The sequence below is a fragment of the Mustela erminea genome, chromosome 9, assembly GCF_009829155.1.
Source record: "Mustela erminea isolate mMusErm1 chromosome 9, mMusErm1.Pri, whole genome shotgun sequence".
Lineage (NCBI taxonomy): Eukaryota > Metazoa > Chordata > Mammalia > Carnivora > Mustelidae > Mustela > Mustela erminea.
This window is the reverse complement of record NC_045622.1, coordinates 54,712,257-54,736,738: the sequence shown is the minus strand read 5'-3', so window position 1 is coordinate 54,736,738 and position 24,482 is coordinate 54,712,257. Positions and strand designations below refer to the sequence as shown.

Here is a 24,482-nt window from a genome sequence, read left to right as displayed (position 1 = left end):
TGCTGGCGCTGGAGGCCAGGAATTCTAGACTCAGGTGGGTCTGGAAGAAGCAGGAGAAAGGCTGGCTCACTGAGGAAACTGGGTCGGAATTCTCACCGAAGGACCTCAGCTCAAATCTTGCCACCAGCACTTGCCCTCAACTGTCCCCACAGAGAGAGGCATGCCCACACTGCAAAAGGGGGCGAGAGGTGCAGGAAAATGGCCAGGACCCATATCCTTTCAGGAGGTACCCTGACTTCAAAGTCGACCCCATCCTTCAGCTTCATGCTCCACTCTGCCCCTCCTTTCAGCCTCCAAGGCTTCCCTACATCCCCCAAGGGAGGTCTCCGATTCCCTGAACCCAGGAGCTCTAGTGACCAGGAGAGAGCTGAGCTGGAGGTCCCCACCACCACTGAACAGCCCCCACCTCTTGCCAAGTCCAAGCCTCCTACCTCCTTGTCCAGGGAAGCCTCAAGATGCAAGGGCTTGTCCGACATAAGGAACTGTCTGGTGGTCTCAGCTGTGGGCTGGGGGCCAGGCCTCTCGGGGGCATACTGAACCTTCCTGATAACCAGGCGCACAGAATTCCTAATGGACATGGGCAGAGCAGAAGATAGCCAGAGTCACGTGCCTCCATCCCCTTCCCTTGTAATCCTCCCTTCCCTGCTCAGGAGACTGCCATGGCTCCCGTGGCCTTCAAATCCAGTCCAAACTGCAGAGGCAGACACAGGGGCCTTGTCACCACCTGGTCCCACTCCATCCTCCTGCCTTGTGTTTGCAGCCATCCCCACTTCCTCTCTGTCATCCTAGTCTATCTAGTCCTGTCTCTGCAGCTTTGCCTCCACTGGCCCCCCACCTGCAATACCTTCTTCCCACTTCTGCCCTCATTTAGGCATTTAGCTGCGCCTTCCTTCTTCAAGGCCCAGCTAAATGCCTCCTCTTCTGGGAAGCCTTCCTGGATCAGCTCACTTGATCTTCTCCTGTCTGAACTCCCACCCCATCAGAGCTGAACCCCTGTGGCCAGTCTTCAGGGTGACAAGAAAGGGACTACGTTTCACTTCCAGCCTCCTTTAGGTTACTTAATAGTGACAAGCTCCTGAAGGAGATAAATTTTTGTCTACATTGTTCACTGCTGGGTTTTCACCACCTCTGACAGTACCTCCCATATAATGAACACCTTCCAAATATCTATTTGATCAAAATATGCAGAGGGGCCCCGTGAAGAAGTGGGGTCTCAGAGAGGTGAAAGTGTTCAGTGAAGGGGTGTGGATTCAGTCAGGGGGATGCAGGTCAGTGAAGAGAACAGAGACCCAGTGAACAGACGAAGGTCCAGAGATGAGATGGGTCTCAAGGATGGTGACAGGGGCTTAAGGAGGAAACGAGGACACAAGGATTGGGAGGGGAGGGGACCTGGTGAGGGAGTGTCTGTGGCGTGCTAGGGGACCCGGCATCCCTGTTGCTCACCTTCACTCCCTGGAACTGGACAGCCAGGCTTATGGCCTTAGCTCTCCCCTTACTAACTATACCCCCTTGAGTCAATTCACCTCTGGGTCTCAGTTTCCTCATCTGTAAAATGGTAATAATAGCAACACCTCTTTCCCAGGTTTGCTGAAAGGATTAAATTAGTTCGTATATGTTTGTCACTCTGAATAGTGTCTGGTCCTTAATAGGCCCTTGATAAATGATAGTTGCTATATCATCATTAGTATTAACTCTGGTATGGACTTAATATGTGCCATTACGGTGAGCCGAAGACAGTAGCCCTCAGTGTTGTTCCTCTTTCTTGCTCTAGTCAGACCCCCTTCAAAAAAACCACACCCTCCCTTCTTTCCCCTGTTTCGGGTCTTAAGAGGAAAAGGAAGACAGAAAAGCAAGGGGAAAAAAGTGCCCCATCTCCCGACACCCCAGAGTTGCCCAGGCTGGAAAGGGAGATGCCTGCAATACACTCTCCAGCCGCCAGGTGGCAAGCTCAGCCCACTTCCTAGGAAGTTGCAGCGCCCACCCTCAGCCAGCCTCCTCCCATAGGGTCACTGACTGCCTGGTGAAGTGGGTTCACCAGAGCTGGGGGCTGAGGCCAGCCTCACCAGGAAGCAGGGCAGGGCCTGCCTTGAGGAGGAGCAGGCCTGAGAGCGGGGCTGGGCAGTCCATCTCAGAAGTCAGGGCCAGATCTTTCCAGCTGCCAGCCTGGGCTCTCTGCCCAGGGCTGTGCCTCTCCAGGAAAATGCTACCTTCTCGGATATGTGGGCTGACTTTCCCCCCTCACTCTCCCCAGAGGGGCTTCTCTGACTACAATTCCCTCCCTTGCTTAGAAGTTTCCACTGACCCCATAACCAGTCCCCACCACCCACCCAACCATCACCTGCTGCTAATGGCCCCCCAGGAGGAGAAGTGAGAAGTGGGGGTCTAGGATGGCTGGGAAAAGTCTTGCTCATTGTTAAAAACAATCCGAATTTTGTTTCTTTATGAAACAAAATAAAGAGCCATGCAGTCTGGTGGGGCAAACCGAGAGGCAGGGAGCTGGAGGAGGGGGTTTCGGCAGTGTAAAGGGAGAAATACTGAGGCCTGAGCCCAAGTCCTTGGACCACCTGCCCCAGGAAATGTTCCATGACTCGCCAGCCTTCCAGAGCACCCGTCTTGGGGTTCCTGAGGCTGGAATGCGTGGCCCCTCCTCGCACACTTCCCGGTATTGTTACTTATCTCTTCAGGCTTTGCTGGCCCTGTCTCCTTCCCACTGCCAGCGGGCAGCCCACACCCCACAGAAGCTGTGCCCGTCTCACCGTTTGTGGATCTTCTCTTCCAGGTTCTCGGCACAGAAGGCTTTGACTTCATAGTCCACACCGCAGGCCTGAGGGGAAGCAGCTGCTGACCACAGGGTCTTGGACAGGGCAGGGTCCCCACATCACAGCCAGCTCCCTCTCATTTTACAAACCAGGGCACTGGATAGGAACACCCAACCCCACAGCCTGGTGCACAGCCTGACTCAGGACCCGGGGTCAGCCCCAGCACTGTGCTTCCTCTGGGGGTGGCTGTCTCCCCCACTTGACCTATCCACAGAGCTCTCCCAGCACCGCCCATTCCCGCCCGCCCCACCTCTGGACATCCCAAACTGTCCTAACTGGGCTCTACCTTCAGACACCTGACTGGTCTGGTTGGCTGTCCTCACGGAGGCAGCCACCCGGAAATCACAACGGATGCCTCCACAGCCCTGCTTGGGGAGGCACATACTGTGTGCAGACCGTCGGGCGCTTCAGGGCCTCACTCCACCCTCTCAACCACATGGGGCGGCACATCCTACTGTGCCCATTTTTCAGATGAGGAAACAGGGGCTTAGATCTAGGGCCTACAACACAAGGGGTGTCACCTCTTTTGGAACCTCAGTTTCCCCACTTGTGAAACCAAAACGAATGCACCCCCATGCAAGGTAGTGAGGCCAGGTGGTAGTTCAGAGAACATATTGGTTTTGCTGCAGCCAAAAAGCAGCCCAGGAGAGACGACACGTAACTGAATGCGGGGGACAGGGGAGTGACACCCTCTTTTTATGAGAAGAGACTGCTTATTTGAGGCGGTACTGAAGTGGCCTAGACACAAAGAGGCTTCCACACAGAGGGGTCCACGCCTCTCAGAGAGCAAGCCAGGGCCCTGGTGATACAAATGTCCTATGCCCAGAGAGACGCATCCAAAGACATGACCCACCTTCCCTGTGTCTTCAGGCCCTGGCTGCAATGTCACAGAGCACGGGAGGTTCGGAGGGATCTGTTAAGAGGATAGACAGAATAGGTCTCCTGTCATATTGACCCTAACCTCCCCATGTTGCCCACCCACCACCCCCATACATGTTCGTCACACCAGGGGGCCCCTAGCAACAGGCCATGTCTCATCCATCAGACTAGGGGCTCCAGAGGACAGACTATGTCTCCCCTGTCAGATCATCCCAAGGACACCCCACACTGGGCCAGAAGCCCCTTCGGCAAAGCCAAGGATGTCAATGCTTTTCTTTGTCTAACAGGTCACCCCTAGCTTGTGGTAAAGACAGAATAAGAGCCACCCCCCTACATCCCCCTGCCCTCGCCAATGATGCCTACGTCTTAATCCCCAGAACCTCTGACTGGCAAAGGGGACTTTACAGGTGTTAAGGATTAAATTAAGGATCCGGGGTTATCCAGGTGTGCCTGACGTAACCACAAGGGACCTTAGCAGGGAAAGCCAGAAACAGAAGTGTCGGTGTCAGAGTGTGGGCTCAGAGATAGACTGGCCAGCCACTGCGGGCTTGGAAGACAGAGGCGTAGGCAACGACCAGCCAAGGAACACAAGCAGCCTCTAGAAGTTGGAAAGGGCGGGACCTACAGCCTCCAGAAAGAATACAGCCCGGCTGACACCTGGATTTTAGCCCAGCACGACCTGTGTTTGACGTCTACCCTCTGAAACAGTAAGCTCATCCACGCGTGTTTTCACGGTCATGTTTCATTCCCCCCAGGTTGGCGGTGGCTCATTACGGCAGCCACAGGAAACCAATACATGCACGCTGGATGGAATGACTATATCCTCCCTCCCGCTCTAGCTTCCCAGAAAGCCGGCGGATTTCACTGAATCACAGAATCGGAGTCTGAGAAACAGGAAATTTTAAAACCCAGAGTCTGGGAGCCTTTCTATTCGGAAAAGGGGCAGAGCAGGGAACTCGCTACGTGCCGTGCCTCGTTTATGAGCCGGGCTGGAGAAGCCAGGCGTGTGGCTGGTCTGAAGGAGGAGGCAATCCCGTAATGACTCAGGGGCAAGACAGGGCTCCCTTCTTTTTCCGCAGCCTCTCCCCCACTGATGAGCTGGACTCTGGAGGCTCCAAAGAGGAGCTCAGAGGTAAGGTGACACACCCTGGCGGTGGCCAGAGAAGAGACACTTACCAGGCAGGATCAGTGACAGCGCCCCAGGTCCCAATGTACACTGAGAAACTGAGGGCTGCCCTCATGTGCCTGCCCACAGGGCTTCCTAGGGGGGGCGCGGCCGGCCCTAACCTCAAAGGTGAAAGGATAGGCATGTTCGCCCAGCTTCTTGATGAGGCGCTCCTGCAGCCGCGTCAGGGCCTTCTTGTCCTCAGGGGCCGGCGGGAAGGACTGCACGTTGGCCACAAACAGATCCTTGCGAAAGGTCAGGCCCAGGACATCCAGGTCCTCCCGGCCATAGCGAAAGGCGCAGGTCAGTGTCACATAGACTGTGGGAGTAGGGGATGCTGAGGATGGGCCCAGAGGGCAGCAAACAAGCCCCCCCCCCAACCCCCGCACTCCAGAGCACCAGCTGAGCCCTGGGACTGGCCCAGTGGGAGTTCCCAGGTCTGTCCCAGAGCTCCTGTAGGAAAGGCTGTGCTACCCTGGGGATGGGGGAACCAGGTACCCAGGGGAGCCACTCAAGCCTGGTCCCAGGGGTCGGGGAGGTAGGTCTGACTACTGGATTGGTTCTGTCCTCCCCCCCCCAACCCCACCCACTCTGGCCAGTGGAGTGCACAGGAGCACGGGAGATGGTCTGACAGGGTTGGTGAGGGCTGGAGTACGCTGGCAGGATTGGGGTGGGGGTGGCTGGGGAAGAGTTGTGGCTGGAGAGAGCGGAGGGTAGGGGGAAACAAGTGCTGAGTGGTGTCTAGGAGGCACGGGGTTTTGTCCTAGCTCAACCTCCACCCTGTGTCTTCCTGCAGACCCTGGACAATCCCTTCACCTCCCTGGGATTCAATTTTCTCATCTATAATGAGACCCTTATTCTTGACCTATTGGGCATTCTGGCCTTGCAAAAATCACTATATATTGATGTTAGCATGCTTGGGGCACTGACCAGGTTCTTCTAAAATGGGCAAGGGTGGACTGCCCAGGCCAGAGGAGGCCAGGGCACCTGCTCTGATGTTTGTTGAAGCTGCCAAGGGAAGAGCCAGTGGGGCTGGGCGGGTCAAGGCCGCAGAATTAGTTAATGTCCTGCCTGGACAGGGTCTCAGGGAGGCCCTGGGCTCGAGGTCAGTGGGGAATAGGATGCCCCCTCACAGGCCGGAGGTGGGGCCTACCACCTCACCTCTCCTCTCCTTGAGATACTCAGGATCCACGAGGACCACGCCATCTAGAAGAAGGACAGAGAGTAAGCACACCCTCCCAGCTTGACCTCTCAAATTCCTGAGCCCCAAACACCAAGCCAAACCTGAACCTAACTATCCCTCTGTCGGAAAACCTCAGGAGAGACATGGGGAGGCCATCACCCAAGGGAGGGCGCTGCCGTGCCCCACCCCCTCCCTGCAGGCTGGACTTATAGGCCCAGCAGGTGACTTAGGGCAGGTGACTGCTCTGTTTCTTCCCTGTTCATAAGAACAATACAGGCCCGAAACTGCTATGATCAGGTGTACTTTAGAATTTTGAGGTTCTGAACTGTGGAAAGGCCACAGCGTACATCGTCCATATACTCCGTAACACCCTCTGCAGGATCTGGGCTCAAACCCATTAACACCACTGCAGGGAAACAGGAATATTTTCACCGAGAGGCTGAAGTATAAAGACCTTCCTGTTAGTTCAGGTCAGGTTTTGCCACTAAATGAATCCCATGTCAAACTTAGGGACGAGTGCAGACTTCTAGAGATTGTTGGATTTGGGATTTGCAATCAGAAGTTGCAATCCCATAGAACCAACCTCCCAGGGCTGCTGTGAAGATGGAGTTAATACATCTAAGGCTGAGACGGTATCCCGTTCATGCGATCCCAGAAAATGTACCCAGGCCTGACCGAGGCCATGTAAAGACCAGCTGGACACAAAAGACATCTTCTCCCCGCAGGACCCCAGGAGACCAGAAACACAGGCTCAGGGGTTGCCTCCTTGCCTGACATCCCCAGTGACCTCTGGCCGAACCTCACCCAGCCATACCCATGGAATAAGCAAAATGTTCTCTCCCCAGCTCTCATCCACCACTACCCTCCCCCTAGCCGCCCACACAGCAATCTCTCAGGGAATCTCAGGGTACCACATTTGGAAAAGAGTGCTGGAGGGCTCCTGGTCCTATCCAGCCCTGGGCGGGACCAAGGGATACCTGATCAGGGGACTGTCCACCCTGTCCCCAAACCTGCCCATCTTCTCTCCTTCTGCCTCTGTCCCCGAGTACCAGGGGCTCTGCACAAAATCTGGGGAGAGGGCACTCCCACAACCAGGGGTATCAGGGAAGGCTTCCTGAAGGAGGGAAGCAGGAGCCAGGTCTTAAAGGGCAGTATGGGTCACCAGTTAGATGACCATGGGGCATAACAAAGCGGACAGAGGGAAGGGTGTGGCTCTGAGGCTTGAGAGAGAAGATCCTGGGGGTGCTGGAGGAAGCAGGGCCAGGCCTGACCAGCGGCATCCTGTCTATAAGACAGGGGGTGGGGTGGGCGCATGTGACGGGAGTCTCAGACTTGCGCCGGAGCCTAACAGGGAACCCTAGGGGATAGCTATGCATTGGGAATTCATAATCAGCCAAATGTCATGGCTGATATTTTCTCTCTGTGGATCATTTGATCAACTCTGGACAGTGCCCCAGAGCTCTCTGGGATCCCCAGGGCCCAGCACAGGGCCTGGCTCAAAGTAGCTGCTCTGCTCTGAGAACACTGACCAAATAGTTCTCGGGGTGCCTGTGTGCACCGGAGAAGCTGGTTCCCTCCTGCTCCTTCCCTGCCCCCCAGCCTCAGTGCCATCCCGCTGCTGTCCTTAATAGGCCAATGGGTAGGGACAGCCCTGGCCCCAGGTAGCCTGCCGGAAACTATGCTTTGTAGCAAGCCATAGATAAACACTGGGATGCTTGCTCACTCCCTCCAAGAGGCAGCTTACGAAGGAGATGAAAATGGCAGAGGGGACAGGGTCCCCACAGCACAGGGGAGGAAAAGTGGGGTCATCCTACTCCAGGCCAGGAAGGGAGGGCCTAACGGGGGCTGACCTCCCTGAGCCACAGCCCTGTACACACCCCCTCAGCAGAGAGACCCCAGGGACTCCCCAGTTCTCCTGCCCCCACTGTCACAAAGGGATTCCTCCCAGTGAACCGAAACCTGCCAGCTATGCTCTCTCTGCTCCCACCTCGGCTCTGGAACCGCATGCTCACTTCTGCCCTCTGGCCCCAGGACAACTCCAGGGATATGTAACAGAGGCCACATTCTCTGTGAATGTTCCCCACGTAACACATCTAGTTTCTTCACCTGGACTTGGCCTCAGGCAGTTTCCAGTGTCCATCCTCCCCAGTGGTCACCTCCTTTGGCCTTACTCTGGTTTGGTCTCGTCCCTCTGAAATCAGAGCCGCTTTGGACCTCACCATCCCCCTATGTGAAACAGGGATAATTCTGGGCCTCCCTCCCTCCCTCCTATAGCTGTGGAAAAAAGGGAGTGAGGTCAGGCTCTTCTAACGAGAGCTATGGTTCTTAGAATCCTAACCAGGGTTGACTGTACCTCCTAAGAGGAGATCTGGCCACGTCCCAAAACATTTTTGATTGTCCTCCTGGGATGGAGAGGGTAGTCCTAAGGTCTAATGGCTAGAGCCCCGGGATATTGCTAACCAACCTACAACGCACAGGACAAAGAATCACCCAGCCCAAACTGTCCAGAGTGCCGAGGCTGAGAAAACTTGAGCTAGAGTAAGACTTTGAAAGGTAACTTTAGCCCCAATCTGGCGCATGCCGAGACCCCCATGAGTACAGCCCCCATTTCATAGGCTCCAAGGTTTTCTTCCCACCTTTGCCATCAGGATGCAAAAGAACAAAGGTTCTGTGGACCCAGGCTGCCCAGGTTTGAATCCAGGCTCCTCAAACCACTAGCTCTGTGACCTGGAGGAAGTCACTTGACCTCTCTGTGCCTCATTCTCCTCAGCAGCAAAGCAGGGATAATCATGGAGCTACCCCAGTGTCTGTGTGTAATGAGCCTCACACTGGTGGCTGCTCACCGTCCTCACGATCATCTGGCCACGCTCCAGGCGCCCCCCCCAATCCACCTGCACTTTCCACTCACATAATCCTCGCTGAGGGACAAGGAGCTGCTCAGTAAACATGGTATATGCTTGCCAATGGTCACAGGAAGACACTCACTTCCTGTTCTTGGTGCCAGGCCCGTCTGGAGACCTGAGGGCCACTCCCAGGTGGCTTTAACACTCCCTTCCCTAGAAGGGACCAGGTCAGCTCCACCTTTCCCCACCTTCCTCCACAGCCTACAGACACTCACCCACAGGGTCCACGAGGTCAATGTGGTCCACAAAGTCCCGCTTTCCCAGATAGACAGTGAGCTGGGGAAGAGAGGCACAGGGGACATTAGCAGCTATGGACCTGGAGGACACATCCCTGAAAAGCCCCCAGCCCTTGCTCGGGAGGAAACCCTGGGAGCTGCTTCTGCAACCACTAAACCCAACCCAAGCCCACACTAAAGTCCACACTGGACTTGGACCTGAGTTCCAGCCCCAATACAAACCAAACCTTTGTACAATTCTGAAAGTGCCTATTTATCCTAAACCCCTTCGAAGCAGTTGTTACTGTTCCCATTTTACAGATGAGGACACTGAGGCCTGAGATCTTCACACCAAGATTGACTGCTGAGCGTCGAGCAGCAGCAGCAAAGAAGTCTGCGGCCCGGGAGGTGCTGGGCACATCTCTGAGACAGCAAGGGCAACTCAGCGTGGGCTCAAAGGCTCACAACCCTGAGCTCTGTGCTCCTCACTGCCCCTAGCCCCTGTGCAGTCTGGCCGGGCTCCACTCATCCTAGGATTGGTTTTTCGAGGTAAATGAGGAACGAGGAGCCAGTGCCCTGCTGGGAAGACCCTCCAGAGCTAGGATCCAGAGTGTCATGCCAGACACTTCGTGTTCCTGCACAGTCCCTGCATCGTGCTGAGTGCCCCCTCACCCCCATCTGTCTCAGTCCAACCCTCCTCCTCCCCACAGCCTCCGTTGCCTGGACAACGCACCAGACACACCAGCCCCCTCCATGGCCTGAAGCTGGAGGCCTCACATGCTCTGGACTGGAGGCCTTTCTCCCCTCCTTAGCCAAACTGGTTCTCCTAAAATGCAAATTCAGTGCTGTCACTCCTGTCTGAAAACCCTCTAATGGTTGCTGTGCCCAGAGGTGATGAAAAAAGGGTTTCATTCCAAATGCCAGCTCTGATAGGTCAGGGGGGCTGCCTAGGGACTCTGGGCGGAGAAGGCATCTAAGATGGAATCCTGGCTCAGCAGGAAAGGGCAAACAGGGATGCGTGATATCTCCTTGGGTGCAACGCGGTGCTATCTGCCAGCCCAGGCCATAAGTCCAAGCTCCTGTACCCGGCAACTGCCTCCCCTCAGCTCCCAATCCCCCAGCCTCCCTCTGGGCATTCCAACTCAACTGCTGTTGATGCCTCCACACTCCCGGTGAGTTATGTTCATGCCTAGAATGCTCTTCTTCACCCTGCCTTGCCTGGATACGCAGCCTCTTTGGAGAGAAGCCATCCCTGACTGACCAGTCTGGGTCCTGCCATCCCCAGGCATCCCTTGATCTCACCCCTGCTGCCACACATTGAAGTAATGGGTGTCTGTGTCTGCCTCCCCCATCTGGCTGGGAGTGGCCTGAGCCGTACCTCATTTGTCTCAGTATACCCTATCCCGGGCCCCGCTGGCCAGGCCTGTACCCGACAGGGAATGATGTCAGTAATATCTATTTGCTGAACTGAAAGGAAAGCAGGATGGAGCCTGGGGCCTGTGGAAAGAGAGAAAGCAGGGCAGGTCCTGGGAGCTGCTCCAGAAAACTAGGTGAAGCCATGGTTCAGAGGAGAGGCTCTAGTGGCCTCTCATACCAGGGGACCCAGTGCTTCTGAGGCCCTTGGCACTTAGTCTAATGACCACACTTGCACTGAAGTGTCTCTAAGAGAGGCTGTGCCTCAGCCTGGAGTAGGGGCTCCCTGAAGTCCAGAGGAGTCAGACTGCCCCCCTCAGACAGAAAGTTCCCTGAGAGTCCCTCCCCTGTGGCAGACAGCTCCTAGGGACTGACGGGGCTGTGTGGGGGTCCTGCATGGGCAATAGAAATGCCCAAGAGAAGACAAGAATGTGGGCCCAGGGAGGAACTGGGGTGCGGTTGTTGTGGACTCACCTTTCCATTCGGGCTTGCCTTCTTGAACACCCTGTGGACAAAAAGAGGAAGCTAGGATTAGTGCATCCTGCCGGGTGGGAGATCTCCACACGCCATCCCTCAGCAGGACAGAGAACAAGCACCTGGAGTGATCTCCAGTCACTGTCAAGCCTTGAGAGCCAAAACAGCATCTGCAGTCATCAGATCTTACCATCTCCGGTGCTACCCCACCCAAGCCTCTGTTAACGGCCATTGTAGCTCTCGTGGGATCTGCCGTGGCCCCCTCAGCCTCCTCTTCACACAGCAGGCTGAGGGGCTCTCAAAAGACATGTCAGGCCTTGCCACTCATTTGCTCAAAGTCCTCCCAGCTCATGCAGAAGAAAAGCCCTGTGAGAGTGGTCTTCTCTGCCTCCTTCACCCGTCCGCATCAGCTCCCACTCTCTCGCACCCTGCCAGTCACAGTGCCTCCCTGCTGTTCTTCCAACTCACCAGGGTGAGTTGGCCCTGCCTCAGGGCCTTTGCTCGAGCAGTACCTGCCCCATCACAGATCTGCTGGCCCAGCCCCATGCCTTCTGTGATGGGGCTTCACCATGGCCACGCCCTGCACTCCCTCTCCTCCTCTGGCTCTATTTACTTTCCCACAGCACTCAGCACTTGCTAACCTACTCTCAAGTGACTTGCTAATTTATGCCTGTCTGGTCTGCTAACATGCCAGCTCCACGAGGCAGACAGCCTGAACTTTCTTCTCCACCGATGTGTCCTGAGTCCCTAGAATGGTGTCCCTAGTAGGCGTTTAATAGATCTGTGTTAATGCATGGCAGGTAGCAAGCACTTGACAAATATTAGTTGAGTGGGCGCCAAAGGAATCAGTGAAGGAATCAACTGAGAGACTGAGGCCCAGGAAAGACAGGGGATGTGCCCCTGGCCACAGAGCAGGGCACTGGACACCGAGTCAGGCAGACACGCAGCCCCCAACTCCTGCGAAGTGCTCTCTGGGCCTTCTAGAGCACACTGCAGTCTCCACCAGGCCCTGTCCTCTCCCCCAGCTTGGTCTGGGAGTCTGAGACCCCCTCACCTAATCCCATCATCTAGCCCCAGAATTGCTCAGAGTAATGTTGGGAAGAGAGAAGAAAAAGCAAGGAGGCAGAGACCAGAGAATGTACTGGAGGAAGAGGGACGGAGGGAGAGGAGAGGAGAGGGAAGCTGCCCTGCAGGTGTGAGCATAACAGATGGAATGAGAGATGAAACAAACCAGCCAAAAACCCGGAGCATGGAACAGGCCCCCAGGAGCAGGAAGTGCAGCAGGCCACCAGGGCAAGGTGGGGTGAGCTCCACAGTGCCATGGGGACAGTCGCTCCTCCTTGAAGGGGTGGGGGGTGGCTCTGCTCTGCCTCCTTGGACCCCACCACCCCACTCCCACCCTAACATCTAGGGCTCAAGGGACCACTGAGAGGGCTGAGCTTGGCTTGCAAAGAAGGCACTGGCACTTCTCTCCCCTCCACCAAGCCTAGTTCTGGGCTTTTCTCCTCCTCATAAATATTTATCAGTGTTTGCAGTGTGAAAATGCCACAGTCAGCTGGGGTGTAATAATCACTAACGTGAGAAAAAAAATACAGATCACACAGTTTGAGCCAGCAGCTCCCAAGCTCGGGCTGGACCTGTGTCCAGGAGACCAGAGAAGTCACAGGGATTCCCAGCTGCTTCCAGAAACCTCAGCCCACCTCTCGGGAGCCTGGGGCCTGACTGAAAGGAGAGAACACAAATGCCTGAGTTCTAAGCGAGTCAGGGAAAGCCACTGAGGTGATCCTGGAGAGGAGCGAGGGGCATCCTTACCACAGGTGGGGGCTGGGATCCAGGCCAGGATAAGCGATAGTCGAGAAGAGAGGGGGGGAAGGAGGAAGGGCAGTAAGACAGAGAGAACTAGCATTTGTTGAGCGCCTAATTAGTTCTTTCTCCTAACACACTGTAAAATGTAACTCCCATTTTACACATAATGAACTTAAGTTTCAGAGAGATGGAGCAATTTGTCCAGGAACACAGAGCAAGCCAAGAGTCTAAGTCAGGGTTCAGACCCAATTCTGTCTGCCTCCAGAGGCTGAGTACTTTATATCCAATTCTGCTGCTTTCCTAAAGCAGGTGTTTTTAAAATTTATTTATTTATTTATTTTCTTTTATCAGCTTTGGGGAAACACAGAAAACAGGGGAAATGAGTCTGGGGAGGGGAGGGGAGGGCAAAGGGACAAAAAGGTGCATATGGGGCGAGAAGGAGAGTGAGGGCAACGAGGGCAGGAAACATGGCCAGTGGTGGGGAACGTCCTGAGCTAACTCAATCAGCCCCCAGGGCCACCTCCTCAGGAAGCCTGGACTCTGACAGCTTCCTCAAACAACAACAGCAGCCTCCCATGCCCCAAGTCCATATTCTGCCCTAGTCCTGCCTCTCGGTAATTTTCCCAGGACACTGCTGATCCTTCAACAACCCCATTTCAGAGATGAGGCAACTGAGGCTCTGGAAGGTGAACTCTGGTTGTGTGTCTCCAGAGCCCATGTCCTATCCGCTTTGTTGCATAGCCAAGGCCTCCCTGAAACAACCCCACTGGCTTCCTGACCCCAACACTGTCAGGAAACCCCCCCCCACCCCCCCCCCCCCGTGGGGGGTGGGGGCGGGTGTTCCAGTTCCCTGGACCCTGAGATTGTGCAGCACCACGCAGATGGCTTCTGCCTGTCCACCGTGAAGGGCAAGGACACACGTGCAAGACTGTGGGCTAGCTGGGTTTGGTCCACCACCCCCTACCCCCTCAGACCCATCCATGCCCCACCAGCCTGATTCTAAGAGTCAAAGCTGAGTCCCGTGTAAGAGAAACACCAGGGGTTGGTTCTAGAAGACTAAAGCTCCCTGGAGACAAGGAACAGAAACCCAGCGAGGGTGGCTAGAGGAAAGGAGGCGGGAGGAGAATAAGGAGACAAAACTCTCACGGGAAGGACGCGCAGGCAGGACGCAGAAGTGCTGGAGCCACAAATGGGGAAGCCATCAGCCTCTCGGGTGGTAGCTCTCTCTCAGCCTCTCCCCCTGGGGCTGCATGTTCTCGGGGCTGTGCTGTTCTCCGATCGGCTGCTCCATTGTCTCTGGGGACCAACTCTCTCTGCTTACTCAGGCCTTTTCTGCTCCTCCGTCATTCTGGCTCGCATGCGGCTCACTCCGACCCTGTTTCTACTCAGCCTCTCACTCAGCTTCACACTGTTAACTGGCTGAATGGCCCAATTCCAAATTCCCAGGAGAGGAATTTGATTGATCAGCTTTGGTCAGGTGCCCCCCTGCCTGAACCAATCAGCTATATCGAGGGCGTGTCATGTGTTCCATGAGGGTTCTCGGAGGAGGGTCTATAGAGCAGTGTTTTACTAATCAGGGCATCGCAGCCCATTAGTGAATCACAAAATCGACTTAAAAGAGTTGCCACCAGGGGCGCCTGGATGGCTCAGTGGGTTGGGGCCTCTGCTTTCGGCTGGGGTCATGATCTCAGGGTCCTGGGATGGAGCCCCATGTCGGGCTCTCTGCTCAGCGGGGAGCCTGCTTCCCCCTCTCTCTCTGCCTACCTCTCTACCTACTTGTGATCTCTCTCTCTGTCAAATAAATAAATAAAATCTTTAAAAAGGGGGGGGGGTTGCCAACAGCACTTTGTTGTTTTGTTTTGTTTCCACGGACTAGAATAGAAGACATCAGCAAGACACACAGAGAGCAGGGGTAGAGCAGATATGACTATATTCATCAATATGCCATTTCCCTGTAAGGCTGGGCACGTTTCTCCAGTCCTATGAAGTTAGGCATGCCCACGTGGCTTGCTCTGGCCAACAAGGAAGGAGTAGAAGTGTCACATATCACTTCAGGGGAGAAGCACATAAGGGCTACTACACGTTCTGTCTCCTACCAAGCTTGTGACAAATGACTGCAAACTTCGTAGCTTAAAACAACATTCTGATTTGATTCCCTCAGGGTGGTGCTCCCAAGGTGGGCAGACAGGTCAGCTCTCCAGTAACCAGAACGTTGTCTTTTCCAGTGAGCCCCATTCCCCACCTGTAGCAGGGGATACCTTGAATATTCTGCTGGCTTTTTGTGAGCCACCTGGCCTCCCAGTGTCCCCTTGTGCCTGCATCATGAGGGGCCCATGACAGATTAGCCAAAAACTAAAAGTTTATGATTCTGTGTGGTACAGCTAAACAATGGAATATTACGTAGTACTAAAATTATTCTTACATCTTTTAAACACAAGGAAATGCCTATGACAGAATATTAAGCAATGTAAGTTAGGATTCAAAACAACATATTTGGCATGAGCTCAACTTTATATCCAAAAATACCAAAAGAAAGAATGAGAAGACTTAATGTTAAGATGGCAATACTTCCCAAATTGATCTACAGATTTAGTGTAATCCCTATCAAAATCCCAGCTGGTTGTTGTTGTGGTGGTGGTGGTTGTGGTTGTTGTTTTCCAGAAATGAACAGGCTGGGGCACCTGGGTGGCTCAGTTGGTTAAGTGTCTGCCTTCAGCTCAGGTCATGGTTTTGGGGTCTGGGATAGAGCCCCACTCAGGCGGGTGGGTTCCCTGCTCAGCGGGGAGTCTGCTTCTTCTAATCCCTCTGTCCCTCCCCCTGCTTGTCCATGCTTACTCACTCTCTCTCCCTCAAATAAATAAATAAAATAAAAGAAAGAAAGAAAGAAAAAGAAAGGTGGCCCTAAAATTCATATGGAAATGCAAAGGTCCAGAATAGCCAAAACAATCTTGAAAAAATATAAATTTGGAGGATTTATACCCCCAAGTTCAAAACATACTACAAAGCTACAATAATTAAGACTGTGTGAGGCTGGCATAAAGATAGACACAAAGATCAATGGAACAAAATTGAAAGTCCAGAAATAAACCCATATATTTATGGTCAATTGATTTTTGACAAAGGAGCCAAAGCAAGTCAATGGGGGAACGAAACACAAAACAGTCTTTTCAACAAATGATGTTGGGACAACGGGATATCCACATGCCCCCACCCCCCAAAAAATTAGACTCCCTACTACGTCACACCATATATGAAAACTTAACTCAAAATGGATCAAGGACCTTAATCTAAGAGTTATAACTATAAAACTCCTAGAAGAAAGCCTAAGTGTAAATCAACATGACCTTGGATCAGGCAATGGTAACCTTACATATAATACCAAAAGCATAGACAACTTTAAAGAGATAAATTGGAGTGCCTGGGTGGCATTAAAAACTTTTGAGCTTCAAAGGTCACTATCAAGAAAGTGAAAAGACAACCCACAGAATAGAGAAAATACTCTCAAATCACGTATCTGATAAGGGTTTAGTATCCAGGATATATAAAAACCCTATTACAATTCAACAATAAACAGGCAATTAACCCAATTAAAAATGGGCGATGGATTCAAATAGATATTTCTCCAAGAAGATACACAAGTGGCCAATAAGCACATGAAAAGATGTTCAACATTATTAATCATCAGAGAAATTCAAATCAAAGGCATGATGAGATACTTCATGCTCACTAGGATACCTACAATCCAAAAAAAGACAATAACAAGTGTTCTCAAGGATGCATACATATCAGAACTCACCTCATACATTGTTGGTGGGAATGCAATGCGGTGGGGTCACTTGGAAAAACAGTTTGGCTGTTCCTCTGAAAGTATGACCCAGAAATTCTATCCCTAGGTCCATACCTTAGAGAATGGAAAACAGATCCCCACCAAAAATGTGTACATAAATGTCCACAGCACACATTATTCATAATAGTCATAAAGGGTGAAAAAGAAAAACAAATTCCCATCAACTGATGAATGTATTGTTTAAATGTGGTATCTAAAGAAATATTATTTAGTTATAAAAAGAGATGACATACTGATTCCTGCTACCACATGGACGAACCTTGAAAACATGTCATAGAAAAGAAGCCAGACACAAAAGACCACCTACTGTTTGATCCCACTTACATGAAATGTCCAGAATAGGGAAGCACATAGAGACAGAAAGCAGGTTAGTAGCTACCAGGAGCTGGCGTGAATGGGCAATGAGGAGTGACTGCTAACGGGTAGGGGGTTTCTCCTTGGGGAGATGAAAATGTCCTGGAATTAGACAGTGGTGATGGTTATTCAACCTTGCAAATATATTAAAAACCACTACATTTTACAGAAAAATTCTGATTATTACAGCATGTAAATTATATCAATTGAAAAAAAATAAAAGACTAAAAACAAACCCCCAAAAAGTACGTGAAAGGAAAGGAAACATGCCCAAATATTACCAGGGCTTGAAGGAGACTCCCTCCACCCACAAACCCACTTCTTTATAGATCTTATTTTTCTGTGTTGTACAATAGGCGTAAGTCACTTTGTAAAGATGCCAGGGCTTCCCTAACAAGAAACGTCTCAGGTCTTGGTGAAAGAAGAGCCTGGAAAAAAAAATATTGTTAGTAGAGAAATATGGAACCTATTACTCTGAATCCTTTGATGTTAGAGTCTCTGATTCTGTGATTTTACACTGTGGAGTCTGTTTCTCTGTGATTGCTCAGATCCCTCCCGGGCCTGCTGTGCCAGCTATGAGAACTGCTGTGCTGTCTTCTGCTCAGCTATTTCTTTCTCCAGGAAGCCCTCCCTGACTCTTCCAAGCCCCACACCCGGCAGGGAGTCACAGCATGTCCCACATTTGGCAGTGGTTTGTTTACTTACTTTCTGCCTCACTTACATAAGTGAGAGCACAGATCTTACTTGTGTTATCGATCCCTGGGGCATAGCATGGTTCCTGGGGCACAGTAGGGGCTCAGTAAATAACAAGGGGGTGAATGTTGTTGAATGAATGAATGAACTCTTTAAGAGAGAATGGTCAAAAGTGAGGATGGATGAAGTTTAAAAAGATGGTGGGTTGATGATGATCTTCTCTGGCTAGCAGACTCCAGAGATTTCTTCTTGGAGCTATCCTTCTCTTTGGATGTTAGGATCTATGAAAATCAAGCTTAGGAAATGCTTCCTAGGGGCAGGATCCCGGCCACCATCAGGCTAAGTCAAGAATACAACTGGTGTATCCCAAACAGGTCTCCTCTACTCAGCTTTGATAAAGTTTATCACTCACCTGCCCACCTTCACACAGCCCCTGTCACTGCCAGGCTCTGGGGGTACTAAGGCAAGCAGTTCGTGGCCCCTGCTGACTAATGACCATGGCATAGTCAAGTTAGAGGAACCAACCACAAACGATGGCCACCATGCATTAAGCTTTCCCTAGGAGTCAGGTGCTATGGTGAACACTTTACACACATTAAGATACTATGTCATTCCAGGGCACCTGGGTAACTCAGTCGGTTAAGCGTCTGCCTTCGGCTCAGGTCACGATCCCATGTCCTGAGATCGAGCCCCGCATTGGGCTCCCTGCTTCTCCCTCTCCCTCTGCCTGCAGCTCCCCCTGCTTGTGCCCTCTCTCTGTGTATGTCAATTAAATAAATAAAATCTTTATTTAAAAAAATATATTTTGTTATTCCATCTAAACATTCCTATTTTTTCCAGAGGAGAAACATAAGACTCCAATAAATAACATCCAAAGTCATGACATCAGTATCAGAAAATTATACCAGAGAGAAACCCCACTTACAAGGAATCATTTAGACAGAACTTGTCTTACTCAATATCAGATAGAACTTGAGGTCCAGGAACCTCATCCTGGACTACCCACGAATGTGGGTTCACTACCAGTGAACTGGAAGAGTGCTGGTTACAATTCACTCCTTTATGAGCATCCGAAAATTCATGGTGGAGAAAAATGCAACAAATACAGTGAATGGGGGAAGACCTTCAAATATTACTCAGTCTTCAATCACCATCGGAAAACTCACCCTGGAGAGAAACCAGGTGCCAGGGACTTCTCTAAGTGCATCATAAGTATCAGCTCTTGTGTTCCTCCAACAACATTATAAGGAGGTACGACTCCATCTCCATTTCAGAGATGCAGAAACTGAGACACAGACAGAGGATGTCTCATTTTCCCAAGTTCACACAGCTAGTAAGGGGTGTAGCTACATGCTGGAGCCCAGGGCCGTCGGGCTCCAGAGATCACACACTTTTAACCATTCACACTCCCTTCTAAGTGGGATCGTGTGTTTCTGTCGGGCGAGTCAGGAAAGGCTTCCAGGGAGGATGGGGCAATGAGGAAGACCTTGAGGAACAGTCAGAGATGAAGGCCAAGGTCTGGAGAGGGCGACTGAGTCCACGCCATGCTCAGGAGGTGGTTGGCAGGCTGGTGTGGCTACTGTTTGTCCTGCAGGTCTGAGAGGAGCACCAGGGAGGAGGACAGACCAGAAAAAGGTCCACTCACAGCCCAGAGTCATGGAGCACCTCCGTCCATCAGGTCCTGGGCTAGGTGTGAAGGGCCTTGAATGCCAAGCTAAAGAACGTGAACCCTAACCAGAAGCCAATAGGGAGCCTTGGGCCTTTGGGGGAGGGAGAATGATGGGCCAGGACTGTATTTTGGACACAGACATGCCCCCAACCCCATAAATTTCCTCTATCCCTGGCCTGATAGGCAATCTGGACTCAATTGGGCAGGGTGGGGACAACACAAGGGGGCATTCCTTCTGCCCTACATTCTGACCCACTTTCTGGGTGTGAGAGCAGCCATCAGGGAGCAGGGAGGCATGAAGAGCAGGTGGCTATGGCAGCAAAGAGGTTTCTAGGGCCCTTATCACACGCTCCCTGGTAGCAGAGTTATTTATGTACAAGCTCGTCCGCTCTGGCAAAATTGAACACCCCGCCCTGTGTCAGAACATCGCCTGCCTGTTTACCTACCATTAGTGCACCTGCAGTTCAGGACAGTCCAGGAGGGGGAAAAGGCAGGAAGACAGGAAATGTCACCCTCATTTCACAGATCTGGGGAGCCTGAGGGAGCACACTACAGCCTGCTTCATTCCACAGATGGAGAAATCACAACCCAAGGGAGGGAAGGGTCCCTGCGGAGGCCAGGAAATAGGCTCAGAGAGATTTGCCCACGTGCACAGAGTCCCAGACAGGGAGGGGAGCCCCAGATTCCTGGTGTTCTTGTCCTATCGCAGCAGCTCGACACCTGGCAAGGCTCCTGTGTCCAGAGGGCAGCGTGTCTGGCAGGGCTGCGGGGCAAGGGTGGTAGAGGGGGGCTCTGACCAAGTCACGCTCCCAGCCTCTGGACTTCCCATTGGCTTCTGAGCTGACAGCAACCCCTCCCCCTTCTGCTTGCATTCCCAGGTTCCCTTTTCTGGCCTTGAGCCAGATCTACAGGGTGCAGAGTCAGAAAGGAGGGGGCCCACCAGGTGGCCCTGAAGAGAGAGGTGAGTTTCTTAAAGAAGCGTGGCGCATTTGCTGGTAACCTAAGAAACTGGAGATCTGAACATCAAAGGCTAATAAAAATTTCAACAAGCGGGCTGGCAGCTGGATCCCAAAGAGCCCACAGACCGCACCTGAATACTCTCCAGGCTTCTTTCAGCTTAGGGAAGACTGCTGGCGGAAAAGCAGGCAGACCCGGCTGGAATCCTGTGTGTCCTCGGGTGAGTTTAGCACCTCTCTGAGGCATACTTTCCCCTGTCAGGAATATGGGGCGCTATCTACCACACAGCATGAAGGCACATACAAGGACTTGGTACACAGAAGGGAACTGATAAAAGGAAGCCAACATGATTGGTAATATGATGATTGTTGTTATCATTGTTCCCCTCCCCCTCCAGCACCCAGGGGAGAGTTCTTGCCTAAATGTCCTTTGAGTGAGAAGGCCTTGGGGTGGGAAGAGATAGTTATGTTACCCTTGCTGGGCCAGGCAAGTTTTTTTAGTTGTCTGTCTTCCTCTTGGTCTCAGATGGAAAATAATAGTTTGTAATGTTCTCTTCCCAGTTTAGACCCTCACAGTTCAGAAATCTCTGGGGACATGCCCTATTTCTTCTTTCTGTACTAGCCTTTCCTTCTGTTCTCCCAACTGCAATCCTTTCTTCCCGATGTCACTTCATCCGAGAAGCCTTCCCTGACTGCTCTCATCTCCAGAGGGACTGTGCTGGCTCCTCTCTCCTGCCTCTTTCCCATCTCCCCTCTTTCTATCCATCTTCCTTCCTTCCTTTATTTTCTTCCTTTTATTTTCCAATCTCTGGGCCTGCCACGGTTCTTACCTCCAGGAGATCTAGGCCCCTGCGCCCTGTCCCCAGGGTACCTACACTCTGGAGCAGGAAGACAGATGCTCCACAAATAAACAAAGCTTCCCTCAAAAGCACAGTGGGAGGGCGGAATGAGAGGATGTATAATGTTCAGCTCGGTTCCAGGCACAAAACAGCCACCCACACACATTAGCACCTGTCCCTCCCCTCCCCCATCCAGCGCCCATGTCCCCTCGGCATCCGCACTGGCTTGTATCCCACCTCTCCTTGGAGACAGCCATGCAACACTGAGAAACTGCAGAGATCAGAAGCCTCTTCCCTCAATCATTTACTTTCCTCGGTACATGGCTGGTGCTAAATAAATATTCTGTATGAATGAATAAAGGAATTAAAGAGAGCCAACCCCCAAGCATGAAGCTGGGGAGAAACAGACCAGGGCCAAGTGGCAAATCAGAGGTGGGCAGCCTGGCCAGCAGGAGGAGACGCGGCGCGTGGGCCTCAGCGGGAGCCCGGGACACACAGGGCGGCCCCAGACACAAGGCAGTCAGATGTCCCCAGAGGAAGACTTTATTTGAAGTTTCATTTGTTTGGGTTTGGTTGTTTTGTTGTTTTGCCAATTCGCACATACAAAGTTTTAGGATCATAGAATAACATATCAAAATGAGACAGTAATTCAGAAGCAATACTTTTTTCCTTCTAGTGGGTCATAAAACAGCAGAGCCGATCGCTATGGAGCGCATCTCGGACTCTGTGTTGACCTCCCCAGGGGCTGGTCAGAGGCTGAACGTCTTCTGTGGTCAGGGGCTCTGTCCAGACTGAAAGCTATGGCCTCGGGTGGCAGCTCTTCTCTGAGAAAGAATTCTAAGGGAAAAAAGCCATGTCTCATATTTAGCCAGACAAGGTGCCTGTGACGGGCAGGAGGAGGCTCGTATGGGAAGAACAGAGCCATTGCCATGGCTCGCCACGGCGGGGTGAATGCGCCACCCCCCTATCCCCCACCGGGGACATTTGGCAACGTCTGAAGACATTCTGGAGGATGGGTGCTAGCAGCATCCAGTGGGTGGAGGTCAGGGATGCCGCCTGCACAAGACATAGGTCAACCCCGTTCCCACCGCCAAGCAAGATTCTGCAGCCCAAAGTACTGATAGTGAGAAATCCTACTCTAAACTTAGAGTTAAATAAATTGTATTAAAAACAAAGGGAATACATACTCCAAATTTATCATTACTGTAATTTCACTAAATTTCCCTACAATGCTCTTGAGGCTACTTATGCCGCCGTGGGAATGCTGTCGGATGGTGTCCTAATGCGCATCTCTCCCCATCCCCACGTTCAATGACATCACTTTAGTAGTGCTAACTCCTTGGTGGGAGAACTTGGTGGCAAGTACCACCACATCACCTCCGTTGTCTTCTGGACAGCCAGTTGTTGTCAGTACACCACTGGGTGTAACCCTAAGTAAAGAAGGGAATTCACAAGCCTGAGAGATGCTGGTCAGTTTCCAGCCCAGGTAAATGGCTCAGCACCAGCCTGCTTTCTGCAGTGTGGAACCAGGATCCAAATGTGCACGAAGTCTACACCCCTCATACACACAAGTGCCACGCACACCATACACACACACGCTTAGACACACACACCCCACACATACCCACAGAGACCACACAAACACTGCACATCCCTCACCTACACCTACAAACACCACGCACACCACACATACAGAAAGCAACCACGTATCACACACACTACAGCACACGCTCACTGTGCACACTTGCCACCTACACCACACACATCATCATATGTGCGCCACACCTCAGACGCACACGGACTCCACAGACACACACACCACTCACGCCTGCAACACATACCTCACTCTAATATCCCCCCACACAGGCCGTACACACACCACACAAACACACACATAAGGAGCCTTCTGGTCGGCAGAGACCAACAGTATCTGAAATCATGCAAACAGTGAAAGAATGCCAGTCTGACTGACCGCCTTCTTCAGTGTCTCAGTACCTTTACCTTTACTCCTTCTTCATCCTCTGTGGCCTACCCTTCCCCACACACCACCTCCCCACCAGCCTCTTGGTCACTGGAGCCCTGGCTGCATGGTTCCCCGTCCCTGCTCTGTGTCCAGCTCTCTGTACGCTGAGCCCTGAGGGCTGTGGCCTCCGGAGTCTGGACCTCCACTCCTTCCCAGGGTGCATGACAAGCAGTTCCCTGGGTGACTCCACCCACCCAGCCACTTGGCTGCCACTCAAGGGTGGTGAGTCCAAACCCCATCTCCAGCCAGATCCTCTCTGACCCCACACCCACCAGCTTTGTGACATCTCCACTCAGATGTCCTCCAGCTCCTCAGACAAGTCCCACACGGACTTCCTGTCTGTCCACATCTGTTCCTTGCCCCTGCCCAACCCAAAGCTCCCAGGTGCTCAATGTCCATCTCAGGAATAAAGGAATAAGTTATGTAAATCCTACACAGAGAGGAAAAAAAAAATAAACTTCCATGTGAAGCAGATAGGAAGTCTTACCCCATTTTACAGATGAGAGTCCTGAGTTTTGGTGAAGTGAGGGACCAGCCCAGAAGCAGCAGCCAAGGGGGCGGGTAAGGCTGTGTGTGTAGGACCCAGAGCTGGGGGCTGGAGGCAGCAACAGCCAGGCCAGGGCAGGCCCTTCAGCTCTCCCCAGCCCCGAGTGAGGGGGTTAGTTACAAAGAAAAGGAAAAGGCGTTCCTGATACGCGTCCTGTTTCCTCTCCTCCTCTGGGCTTCTCGGGCCTTGGAGGGCGGATGTCTCTGGGCTGCCCACACTCAGCTGTGTACAGACAGAAGGTGAGGGTCTCCCTGGGGCCCGTCCACTCCAGCAGTCGGGCCTGCATGAACAGGGGCTCCCTGGAGTGACCTCTCAAGTGTTCCTTCTCAGCCCAGGGGAGCCTCTACACATTATCCCCCAGGGGATACTCATCACAGCCAGGCACCTCTTGTGCATCAGACTGTACCATAAAGACACTTCTACTGGGAAGCCTTCCATGTCACCCTCACTTGCTATGAAGTCCCTCTGCAGTCCCTCTTCTTCCCTTCCTCCCTGCCCTATAGCAGCCACCCCCCCCCAACATACATGGCACAGCCTTCTGTGGCTATTGCCTGTAGATCTATGCGCCCCATAAATCATGCTGGGGAGGGCGGGTAAGCGGAGAGGAGGGAGACAAGGGCAGAGGCCATCAATGGGCCTTCCTGAGTGACAAGATGAGCCTCCCGCATCAGACAGGAGACCTTCTTGAGGGCAAAGG

General features: G+C 52.5%; 1 protein-coding gene across 10 annotated transcripts in view; it reads right to left on the bottom strand.

The window, feature by feature from the left end:
* ARRB1 (arrestin beta 1) overlaps window positions 1-24,482 on the bottom strand; it is a 75,023-nt gene that overhangs the window by 15,414 nt on the left and 35,127 nt on the right. For 7 of the 10 annotated variants that reach the window (XM_032356407.1, XM_032356409.1, XM_032356410.1 and 4 more), the window contains 7 exons: window positions 11,052-11,082; window positions 9,165-9,225; window positions 6,025-6,069; window positions 4,986-5,182; window positions 3,673-3,732; window positions 2,757-2,824; window positions 432-567 (listed from right to left, as the gene is read on the bottom strand). In XM_032356407.1, the coding sequence (XP_032212298.1) occupies window positions 432-567; window positions 2,757-2,824; window positions 3,673-3,732; window positions 4,986-5,182; window positions 6,025-6,069; window positions 9,165-9,225; window positions 11,052-11,082 (598 nt within the window). Of the gene's footprint in view, window positions 1-431; window positions 568-2,756; window positions 2,825-3,672; window positions 3,733-4,985; window positions 5,183-6,024; window positions 6,070-9,164; window positions 9,226-11,051; window positions 11,083-14,003; window positions 14,268-20,510; window positions 20,661-23,725; window positions 23,887-24,482 lie in introns of those variants that run through there. The other 3 variants (XM_032356417.1, XM_032356411.1, XM_032356416.1) reach the window with 3 other exon arrangements.